Consider the following 11,733-nt stretch of genomic DNA (forward strand, 5'->3'; position numbering starts at 1 on the left):
TGTATATTTATCAAGACAGCATTTTTGCAGTGCACCTGTTTCAGGTGTCCTTGTTACAGTGTAATTATACATTTAAGTACTGGGTTACATTAATTAACTACATGTACTTACTGTATGGTAAGGGTTAGGATTGGGGTGGACGTAGTTACTTGCATGCAGTCATGCTTAATAATTATAATAGTAAATACATGTAACGTATCTTAAAATAAAGTGTAACTAACATTAAATTTGCTATAAAATATATTTTTCAAATAAGTAACGAAAGTTACATTGTTTTCCAATTTATTCACTGACAGCTCTCCTGTCCCCTTGTTGAGAGGAATTGGGACAGGTGCAGAAGCATGTCCTTCAGCAAAAGGCTTATTCGTTTCACTTTTTATGTGAAAGAGCCTTGACACTTACCAAAAACAAATAAGCAAGCCCAGCCCTGCTGACAAAAAGTTACAGCATGCATTATTTTTTATAAAAAGTAATGCCATTAGTTACTTTTTATAGAGTAATTCAATATTGTAATGCATTACTTTTAAAGGTAACTTTCCCCAACACTGCCTTAATGAACCAAACTAAAAGAGAAAATGCTGAGAAATGCTCACATTGAGGCTTTTTAATATTTGATAAACCAGCCATTGTGCTGCAGTCACTGAAAGCTGCCAGTCGACTGGACAGTAACTCCGGTGTTACCTGCTGCTTTTGGCACTTGGCGAGTGTTTGTTTTGGACCCTGTGTGTGCGCGTGGGTTTGTAACCTTCTGCAGGTGTAAAGATTGTTGTTTGAAGATTCATATTAGATGTAAAAGTTGACAGAATGCTATACGTCTTAAAAACACTAAAGTAAAAAAAAGTTTCTGTTTTAATGTGTAAATACAGAAAGGGTTTCTGTTTGGAACCATAACTTTTTAACGGTTTCATCACAACAGAAATAACACTTAAAAACCAATAAACTGAACTGGCATGAGTAATACATTTTGTATCTGGTTAGGGAAACTGTATATATATATATATATAAAACTCTTCCAATAAATGTATTTTGATAAATCCTAACTTTTTCTCTTTATTCTTCTGACATTTGACATTTTCTGTGTGTATTTCATGGTTCATGAAAAATACATAATTGTAAATGCCAGCAGAATTGATGCTTAGGACACTAGGTACAGTAACCTGAATGCAGTTCTTCTATATTTAGAATAAAAATTCATTTTGTAGAGCGTAAAGTTACTTTGGCATTGTACAATCAAAGACAACATTTAATGTTCTGAAAATGACCAATAATTCTGAATCAGAATGTTATTTTGCCCACCAACATGCAAGGAGCTATTCTGCCGTCATTTGAGCAAAACTTGATTGTTCCTACACTTGACAATCTTCTGAGTTTTTTTACTGAAAATGAAAGTAGTTGAAAATTCATATTGAAATCTTTGCTTTAAATTACAGATCAAATCCAGTATATTGGGAAAGTGTATTAAATTCATCTGAAGCTGTGATCGTTGATGGCTGTAACCTCTCTCTTGTCCCTGTAGTGAGAGACGATAGCATGTCCTTGGACTCGGACCCTGATTCTCCAGATAACCCAATCCTGGTCTCGGTCTCAGCGGAGACGCCCTGTGTTGTCCCGGACCAGCACCCGTTCTCCGAACCCTCTCTCCAAGACCAAGCCAATTCAATTCCTGTGATCACAACCACCAGCCAGTCACCGAAACCAATAGACTTCGTGGCTCTAAGTGAAGCGATTTCCCAGTTCAAGACATCCAGGATGCTTTCCAAGTCAAACTCGGGCGAAACTCTCCAGACGTCTTTTGGAGTCGATCCTCACCAGAGCTTCCTCGGCCACAGCGGTCTGTCTGACTCCTATCCTCAGTGCTCCTCAGGAAACCACAGTGTGTCCAGTACTCGGCCTGAGATGCCAGTCAAAGCTGAAGCAGCTGGGGCTCCGCTGAACTCTTCTTCTCCAGGCGAAGCCAGTCATGAACTGGTCCTGTATGGAGCAACGGCAGCTGAGAGCACCAGCAGTATACCGAATATTTCCAAAGCTTGGGAGCAATCCAGCACAAGCTCCATGGTCACGGCTAATGCAGGACAACCGTCCAATGAAAGCGGCGTTTTAGAGAAAACTGCAGTGAGCAGTGCTAGTTCCTCTGAAGCAGCGGGACAGGGCTATTATCCAGCGCTGCAGGGCTTCACGGCGGGCCCGAGCTTCATCTCTAACAATGCCTCTGTTGGGCATCCTCTTCTGAACTGCAGCGTTCCCAACAGCTCTGGAGTGGTGGGAGCTCCGGCCTACACTGGGTTCGTGCCCAATCCTAGCACGCAGATGTCCTGGGGCGGTGGTTTAGCGCAGGGCTCGGCACCGGGCCTCTGGGGGGCGCACTACGGTGTAGATATGCAGCAGATCCAGGGGTCTCCGTTTCTCCAGACCTGGCAGGGAAACCCTTCCTTCCAAGGGAATGCATATCATCCCAACAGAGGAGGATTCGGTGGCTGGTGAGCCAGCGGCGCGTGTATATAGTTTTCAAACTTGTGTTTACAAACTCCCAGACTCAGTTCGACTTTTGTATAAAAGAGAAGTCAAACATTTCTAGGTTTTCACTGAGAGTGAGATAAAAATGTGATTCATTTCATATTTTTCCAGAGAGCATTATATTTGTATTTTGCATTTGCATGTTGGTGGGGCGCATTCTGTCGGTTCATTTTTCTCTTTTGTGAAGAAGCTCAAGGCCTTGGTTTTAAGATTTTTATAAAGCTGATTAACATACATTAAACAACTTTCAAACTAGTCTTGTGTCTGTATTGCTGATTCAGAAGTAATGGTCATGTATAATTGAGCAGAACCAGCGTGAAAAGTATGGGCAATAGTAGACGCAACTCTTAGTTTTAAAAATTGTTTAAATACCTTTAATTCACATTTAGGGAAAACTGTAAAATTCACATTCACTTGCAGTTCACTTGCAGCCCCAGAAACGTGCCTGATGCGTCACACGTCTACAACATGTCATTAATAAAAGCGTCTGACAGCGACACATCTGGCAGTATAAAGTGCTGGTCTTGTGTTTGGAAGCAGCTCTGGATCACAGCGGTCTGAAAGGTGAGAAGTGGTTTCTGTGTTGTGTTTGCACCGCAGGGTTCAGACTGGTTTCTAGCTCTCGCTGTCTCTGCAGCAGACCCTGAAATAAAAGAAATCAACATCAGCTTTTCATTTACAGACTGCAGTGTTTCCTGCTGGATTTTGTTTGTTGCAGACTGGAAGCTCGTCCTTAATAACCAGTCGAAAGCACACAGAATTAAGTATGTTATGCACAGTTTTGTTCAAGTTAAATCATTAAAAAAAGAAACATTTTGTGAATGCATCTTTAACTGCATGTTGTATAAACACTCTAGACTAGTCCATGGCATGCTGACCGACTCAAACAAGAGAAACGCTCTGAGCTGTCCCTTCTTGTTTGGGAGCGTTACCTGTCTCAGCTCGGACAGACCCTTCAGGATGGCCTGCTGCCGTTCAGTGCTTTTAGGAGGATGCTGGACCCGAGGCGGCGCCTGCCTGCTGGTGCTGCTCACAGCTGCAAGAACCATCGTAAACTTGACTTGTGCATTACATAAACCTAACGGTTTGAACACTATTCATCACACACAGCACAGAATGGGTATGTCCATTAAGATTCACAGTCCGTCATTGTGCAAACACCATGACAGCTAATCTAACAAGCAGAACCAATGCCTCTTATGGTATGACTCCTGTTTTGAGCTTAAAGGTTAGTTTAAAAATGAAAACACTCAACCCCATGTCGGCCAAACCAGCAAGACATTTTTTTCATCTTCAGGGCACTAATTAAGGTACTTTGATGAAATCAGACATGATCAAGGCTCAGAAACAGCATCGATAAAATAATCCATGTGACATCAGGGGTTCAGCTGTAATTTTCTGAAGCAAAAATGCTTTGTGTGCAAAAACCCCCCCAAAATAATGGCTTAATTTAACCATTTTGAAAGTAATGCTGAGCGTAAACAACACTGATTACATTGATTATGTTCTGGGGTACTCTTTAAAATGGCAGAAGATGGTAACTTAAATTGTTATTTTTGTTTCTTTGTGCACTAAAAGTATTCTCGTGTCTTTGTAAAATTATGACTGAACCACTGATGTCACATGAACTTTTTTAACAATCTCCTTGATACGTTTCTGAGCCTTGGTCGTGTTGGCATGCTTGCGGTCTACGGAGGGTCAGAGAGCTCTCAGATTGGATAAAAAATATATCTTAATTCGTGTCCCGAAGATGAACGGAGGTCTTATGTTTTTGGAAAGTCATGAGGGTGAGTAATTAATGACAGAATTCAAATTTTAGGATGAAACAGTTATTGTGAGTTGCTGTATGGAAAACAACTGCGTGAAGCTCTTCATTGCATAAAAAAGGAGGGAATGTCAGGTTTGCTACAAAAGTAGCAAAATCCTTAGGTGCAGTCACACTTCCGGTGTTCAGCTAATTTTCACACTAGAAACAGTCATTTCAATAGGGATCATATCAAAGTCACCTGTAGTTTGCTGATCAGTGTCGTCCCTCTGCTGTGCTTCATGTGTCGGGGGTCTGGACAGCGGAGCGAGGGGGTCCATGTGATACACCTCGTCTGTGCGCACATACGGCACATAGTCTAACGACAGGGGGCGGCCCGAGTCCTCCATCATATGGTGAGAGGACTGATGCACACGGGTCTTTCCTGCAGGAGCGGGAGGAGACGGCACCCTGCCGGAGACACAAGACACGCTTTAACCACTCGAAAACACATCGAGCATGCTGAAAACACACGCTTTCAAAGGTAATGCTTCATTTCAGAAAGAAATTCATCTTTCTGTTCAAATGGACTACAAAACAGTACACATTACTGTTTGTGTTGCTGTGATGTTAAAGCTGGATCTCTAGCAGCTATTACTCTTACTCTAGTCTATAAAGAAAACATTGTGTTAATTCTTGAGAAATCCTTCTAATGCTGAACTGGAACTCAAGAAACCTTTGTTTTAATTATTTATTTTAATCAGTTGGAAAAGATTGATGCTGCATAATGAGGTGGAACAGTACCACAGTGTCTTTTTCTAATTTTTGCATTTCTTCTAAGTCACATATACATATATTCATATTTATATGCACTTTATGTAAGTAGTCTGTTAGATTATGTTTACATTTTCCCCTCTTGAGTATGAGCTCCATATTCCCACAATATCATACTATATTAGCCATTAAAGCCTGATGTATCGATTATATGATACTGAACAAAAACACAGAACTGTAAACTTTGTTTGAAAAGGGGTTTAATATACTGATTAATTAAAAATGGGTTAAAAGGGAGAAATAAGTAATAATCATGACCTTCCTATGAAACTAAAATCAGTTGTTCATCATTGATAATGTTTGTAGTTTAAAGAGCATCCATTCTTTGACTACATATTTCCTTTGGCTTACGTTATGATTTCTGACCTTAAATAGTCACTGTAGTCCACTAAATAATGTTCAAGTAAAAAGAGAGAGCTTCATGCATCTGGCTAAAATCCTCACCTTCCACCGCTGTAGGCTGGTGCTCCTTGGAGTTGATTTTCCCTCTGAACAGAGAAGAGAAACTACATCAACACTCAGAAATACATTTATTAACATGTACACAACGTGCATTAATAGGGATGGCAACTGTGAGGAATTTAACAATAGTTCTGGTTCTAATCACGGTCACTGCTCTTAACTACTAAAGGAAAGTGACATACTCTTTGCCCCTGTGCTGGAGGGGACGTCCCGCGTGTCTGTGCTGGAGATTTGTGGTTATGAAGCAGCTGCGGTGTGCTTCTCTCCAGCAGTGTCATCATCTGCTGCTGCCTCTGTCTCCTGCTCTCCTGTCGGTGTCTTTGCAGGGCTTCAGGGTAGCGCTCTGACGCCGGGACGAAGGCTCTGCTGGGTCTCTGTGTGTTCCACTCGGGCCTCTTCTCCACACTGTGGATCCTGCCGCTCCGTGCGTAAGGCTCATAAGCGTCTGCTTCTCTCACATGCTGCTTGCTGTGGCTCTTTGCAGATGCTTTCACCTCACATCGCTGGGAAGTGTTGTTTGAAGGAGCTGGGCCTGTGACACCAGCTCTGGGGATAACGCTCTCACTCTCTGCCTGAGGGATGATCTCTGCAAAATCACAGACTGATATTGAGCCAGCGCTCATACTTTCATTTAGAAACATTTTTTACAAATGAAGTTTCTGTCATTATTTACTCACCAACCTCTCATCATAAATGCTGTTTGTACTTTAATTACTCAACTCTTTTCTGTACAAGTGAAATCAAAACCAGATTGGTCATTTACAGAAATCTCCTCCACCAAAGCTTCAATTTCACAGCCATGTTCAGATTTAATTGCTGTATGGATGAGTTTTGACGTCATTGTCTCTCGAATGTCAGATTATAAACCCTGGACAACAAAACCAGCCATAAGGATAAATTTTTTTAAAATTCAAATTTACTGAATAACTAAGGTTTCCATTGATGTATGGGTTGTTGATCTTAATATCCTAATTATTTTTGCCATAAAAGAAAAATGTATAATTTTGACCCCTACAATGTATTGTTGGCTATTTCTACAAATATACCTGTGCTACTGACGACTGCTTTTGTTCTACAGACTCACAAATGTAACAAAAATAGATCATATTTTGAGAGCTTTTGACATTTCTTGAAGACTTCTCAAAAACTTTTATACTTATTTTTTTTTTCTTTCTTTTTGGAACCTGAAAGCCATCGTCAATATGTGTGTGTATGAACATGATGTTGCTGTATAAACTCATTAATGCATTCAGAATGAGGATGAGTAAATGATGACAGGATCTTCATTTCTGGGTGAAGTATCAAACCTGTCTGAACAGCGGTGTCTCTTCTCGGAGATATTGTGGAAGGAGCTGCTGTCCTCATCTCTGATGGAGCAGGTAAGTCTTCACCGCTAAGGGCTAAAAGACAGCTTTAGAATAATGCATACACAATCTAGGGAAAACAAAGGAAGTTTATTTCCCTCATACCCTGTGAGACGGAGTCTGTTTCCAGGCTGTGCAGTAGTCTGGACACATTGTGGCCTTTCTTGGCCAGGTCTCTGATTCTCTGGATGTGTTTGTCTTTACAGGCCTCCTCTTGCGCTCTTTGAATGCTCAGGTACAGCTCCTCTGTTTTACGAGACTGCACCTCCTGGAAAAGAGTTCACAGAGTTTTCATATTAAATATACTACTCAAAATAGACCTTATTTAAAAGCTTATAGTATGCTGTGTGAACTTAAAAATGCACAGATCACTGTATCTTAGTTTTTTTTCCAACACATTTTTAAAACTTTACACACAAATCCAACAATTGCACACACATAACTGTGCAAAATGCCTCACATCTCTTGCAAAATGAAGCATCGCATTCAAAATATCACAAACACATCTCAAAAGCAAACATTTGCAGACATGCAAAGATTAATTCCGGTTAGATTTTTGTGTTGCATAAATAATTGTGTGTTGTGCCTTATTAAACTGAAAACTGAGTCAAAGGCAGAGAATTAGCGTATGGTTTTGGATTAATGGCAGATTGAGTGTGTGCTTCTGCTCTTTGAGTGTCAGCTTTCAGAAGTTGTGACAAATAAAGAGTTCCTTAATCACGTGACAGCCCCATAATCATAGTTCCTTAATCATAGTTCGAGTCTATCGTTTTTTTGACTCGTTCCTTAGTCACGTGGCAGACCCATACGCTTAACCAATACAGTCTGAGCCGGAAAGAGTATTGATTAGTTCATAGTTCGGGTCTATCTGGTTTTTTTTACTCGTTCCTTAATCACGTGACAGCCCCATACGCTAAACCTATGCAGTCTGAGCCGGAAAGATAATGGATTGGTTCATAGTTCGGGTCTAACGGGTTTTTGACTTGTTCCTTAATCATGTGACAGACCCATACACATAACCAATGCAGTCTGAACCGGAAAGAGAATTGATTAGTTTAAAGTTCGGGTCTATCGGGTTTTTGCTCGTTCCTTAGTCACGTGACAGACCCATACGCTTAACTAATACAGTCTAAACTGGAAAGAGAATTGATTAGTTTAAAGTTTGGGTCTATCAGGCTTTTGACTCGTTCCTTAATCATGTGACAGACCCATACGCTTAACCAATGCAGTCTGAGCCGGAAATAGAATGGATTAGCTCATAGTTCGGGTCTATCGGGTTTTTAACTCGTTCCTTAGTTACGTGACAGACCCATACGCTTAACCAATGCAGTCTGAGCCGGAAACAGTATTGATTAGTTCATAGTTCGGGTCTATCACGTTTTGGACACGTTCCTTAATCACGTGACAGACCCATACGCTAAACCTATGCAGTCTGAGCCGGAAACAGTATTGATTAGTTCATAGTTCGGGTCTATCGGGTTTTTGACTCATTCCTTAATCACGTGACAGACCCATACACTTAACCAATGCAGTCTGAGCCAGAAAGAGTATTGATTAGTAAATAGTTCGGGTCTATCAGGCATTTGACTCGTTCCTTAATCACGTGACAGACCCATACGCTAAACAAATGCAGTCTGAGCCGGAAAAGAGAATGGATTAGTTCATAGTTCGGGTCTATCGGGTTTTTGACTTATTCCTTAATCATGTGACAGCCCCATACGCATAAGCAATGCCATCTGAGCTGGAAAGAGCATTGATTAGTTCATAGTTCGGGTCTATCTGGCTTTTGACTTGTTCCTTAATCACGTGACAGACCCATACGCTAAACCAAAGCAGTCTGAGCTGGAAAAGAGAATGGATTAGTTCATAGTTCGGGTCTATCGTTTTTTTGACTCGTTCCTTAGTCACGTGGCAGACCCATACGCTTAACCAATACAGTCTGAGCCGGAAAGAGTATTGATTTGTTTATAGTTCAGGTCTATCGGGTTTTTGACTCGTTCCTTAGTTACGTGACAGACCCATAACACTTAACCAATGCAGTCTGAGCCAGAAAGAGTATTGATTAGTTCATAGCTCGGGTCTATCCGGTTTTTGACTCGTTCCTTAATCACGTGACAGCCCCATACTCTAAACCTATGCAGTCTGAGCTGGAAATAGAATGGATTAGCTCATAGTTCGGGTCTATCGGGTTTTTGAATCGTTCCTTAAACATGTGACAGACCCATACACATAACCAATGCAGTCTGAGCCAGAAAGAGAATTGATTAGTTTAAAGTTCGGGTCTATCGGGTTTTTGCTCGTTCCTTAGTCACGTGACAGACCCGTACGCTTAACCAATACAGTCTAAACTGGAGAGAGAATTGATTAGTTCATAGTTCAAGTCTGTCGGGTTTTTGACAAGTTTCTTAGTTACGTGACAGCCCCATACGCTAAACCTATGCAGTCTGAGCCGGAAAGAGTATTGATTAGTTCATAGTTCAGGTCTATCTGGTTTTTGACTCGTTCCTTAATCACGTGACAGACCCATACGCTAAACCAATGCAGTCTGAGCCGGAAAGAGAATTGATTAGTTCATAGTTCGGGTATATCGGGTTTTTGAATCGTTCCTTAAACATGTGACAGACCCATAGGCATAACCAATGCAGTCTGAGCCGGAAAAAGAATTGATTAGTTCATAGTTCGCGTCTATCGGGCTTTTGACTCGTTCCTTTGTCACGTGAAAGACCCATACGCTTAACCAATGCAATATGAGCCTGAAAGAGTATTGATTAGTTCATAGTTCGGGTCTATCATTTTTTTGACTCTTTCCTTAGTCACGTGGCAGACCCATACGCTTAACCAAAACAGTCTAAGCTGGAAAGAGAATTGATTAGTTCATAGTTCGGGTCTATCAGGTTTTTGATTCATTCCTTAATCATGTGACAGACCCATACACTTAACCAATGCAGTATGAGCCTGAAAGAGAATAGATTAGTTCATAGTTCGGGTCTATCGGGTTTTTGACTCGTTTCTTAGTTAAGTGACAGACCCATAACACTTAAGTCATGCAGTCTGAGCCGGAAAGAGTATTGATTAGTTCATAGTTCGGGTCTATAGGGTATTTTGACTCGTTCCTTAATCATGTGACAGACCCATACGCATAACCAATGCAGTCTGAACCGGAAAGAGAATTGATTAGGTTAAAGTTCGGGTCTATCGGGTTTTTTGACTCGTTCCTTAATCATGTGACAGACCCATACGCATAACCAATGCAGTATGAGCCTGAAAGAGTATTGATTAGTTCATAGTTTGGGTCTATCGGGCTTTTTACTCGTTCCTTAGTCATGTGACAGACCCATATTCTTAACCAATGCAGTATGAGCCTGAAAGAGTATTGATTAGTTCATAGTTCGGGTCTATCGTGCTATTGACTCGTTCCTTTGTCACGTGACAGACCCATACGCATAACCAATGCAATATGAGCCTGAAAGAGTATTGATTACTTCATAGTTCGGGTCTATTGGGCTTTTGACTCTTTCCTTAGTCACGTGGCAGACCCATACACTTAACCAAAACAGTCTAGGCTGAAAAGAGAATTGATTAGTTCATAGTTCGGGTCTATCGGGTTTTTTGACTCGTTCCTTAATCATGTGACAGACCCATAAGCATAACCAATGCAGTCTGAACCGGAAACAGAATTGATTAGGTTAAAGTTCGGGTCTATCGGGTTTTTGACTCGTTCCTTAATCACGTGACAGCCCCATACGCTTAACCAATGCAGTATGAGCCTGAAAGAGTATTGATTAGTTCATAGTTCAGGTCTGTCGGGCTTTTGACTCGTTCCTTAGTCACGTGACAGACCCATAACACTTAACCAATGCAGTCTGAACCGGAAAGAGAATTTATTAGTTTAAAGTTCGTGTCTATCGGGCTTTTGCTCGTTCCTTAGTCACGTGACAGACCCATACGCTTAACTAATACAGTCTAAACTGGAAAGAGAATTGATTAGTTTAAATTTTGGGTCTATCGGGCTTTTGACTCGTTCCTTAATCATGTGACAGACCCATACGCTTAACCAATGCAGTATGAGCCTGAAAGAGTATTGATTAGTTCATAGTTCGGGTCTATCGGGCTTTTGACTCGTTCCTTAGTCACGTGACAGACCCATAACACTTAACCAATGCAGTCTGAGCCGGAGAGAGTATTGATTAGTTCATAGTTCGGGTCTATCGGGTTTTTGAGTCGTTGCTTAATCACGTGACAGCCCCATACGCTAAACCTATGCAGTCTGAGCCGGAAATAGAATGGATTAGCTCATAGTTCGGGTCTATCAGGTTTTTGAATCGTTCCTTAAACATGTGACAGACCCATACGCATAACCAATGCAGTCTGAGCCGGAAAGAGAATGGATTGGTTCATAGTTAGGGTCTATCGTTTTTTGGACTCTTTGCTTAGTCACGTGGCAGAACCATACGCTTAACCAATACAGTCTGAGCCGGAAAGAGAATTGATTAGTTCATAGTTCGGGTTTATCGGGCTTTTGACTCGTTCCTTAATCACGTGACAGACCCATATGCTTAACCAATGCAGTATGAGCCTGAAAGAGTATTGATTAGTTCATAGTTCGGGTCTATCGGGTTTTTGACTCGTTCCTTAATCACGCGACAGACCCATACGCTTAACCAATGCAGTATGAGCCTGAAAGAGTATTGATTAGTTCATAGTTCAGGTCTGTCGGGCTTTTGACTCGTTCCTTAGTCACGTGACAGACCCATACGCATAACCAATGCAGTATGAGCCTGAAAGAGTATTGATTAGTTCATAGTTCGGGTCTAT

General features: G+C 41.2%; 2 protein-coding genes across 8 annotated transcripts in view; one reads left to right on the forward strand and one right to left on the reverse strand.

The window, feature by feature from the left end:
- The window catches only part of LOC127986858 (protein TASOR-like), a 32,520-nt gene extending 29,751 nt beyond the window's left edge, over positions 1 to 2,769 (forward strand). For all 6 annotated transcript variants that reach the window (XM_052589119.1, XM_052589115.1, XM_052589117.1 and 3 more), the window contains one exon: positions 1,517 to 2,769. In XM_052589119.1, the coding sequence (XP_052445079.1) occupies positions 1,517 to 2,481 (965 nt within the window). In that variant the 3' untranslated portion in view covers positions 2,482 to 2,769. The remainder of the gene's footprint in view (positions 1 to 1,516) is intronic.
- A 105-nt stretch (positions 2,770 to 2,874) lies between these two features.
- On the reverse strand, positions 2,875 to 7,206 carry LOC127986861 (coiled-coil domain-containing protein 66-like). 2 transcript variants are annotated; one of them, XM_052589123.1, is made up of 7 exons: positions 7,024 to 7,206; positions 6,862 to 6,954; positions 5,737 to 6,140; positions 5,537 to 5,580; positions 4,521 to 4,729; positions 3,447 to 3,550; positions 2,875 to 3,157 (listed from the first exon to the last, which is right to left on the reverse strand). In XM_052589123.1, exons 2-7 carry the CDS (start codon positions 6,917 to 6,919, stop codon positions 3,062 to 3,064), a joined length of 915 nt encoding a protein of 304 aa, XP_052445083.1. In that variant the 5' UTR covers positions 6,920 to 6,954; positions 7,024 to 7,206; the 3' UTR covers positions 2,875 to 3,061. The 2 variants fall into 2 exon arrangements, with proteins under 2 accessions (XP_052445083.1, XP_052445082.1); XM_052589122.1 differs by having other exon boundaries at positions 2,877 to 3,157; positions 4,521 to 4,732.
- Between the last annotated feature and the right edge of the window lie 4,527 nt (positions 7,207 to 11,733).

Source organism: Carassius gibelio, chromosome B22 (assembly GCF_023724105.1).
Source record: "Carassius gibelio isolate Cgi1373 ecotype wild population from Czech Republic chromosome B22, carGib1.2-hapl.c, whole genome shotgun sequence".
Lineage (NCBI taxonomy): Eukaryota > Metazoa > Chordata > Actinopteri > Cypriniformes > Cyprinidae > Carassius > Carassius gibelio.

Excerpts from the sequence above, each read along its gene's own strand:
- LOC127986861 (XM_052589122.1), bottom strand. The coding sequence starts at position 6,919 with ATGAGGACAGCAGCTCCTTCCACAATATCTCCGAGAAGAGACACCGCT. Across the intron at positions 6,141-6,861 it reads AGACACCGCTGTTCAGACAG|AGATCATCCCTCAGGCAGAG; the intron begins GTTTGATACTTC and ends GTGATTTTGCAG. Across the intron at positions 5,581-5,736 it reads CTCCAGCACAGGGGCAAAGA|AGGGAAAATCAACTCCAAGG; the intron begins GTATGTCACTTT and ends TTCTCTGTTCAG.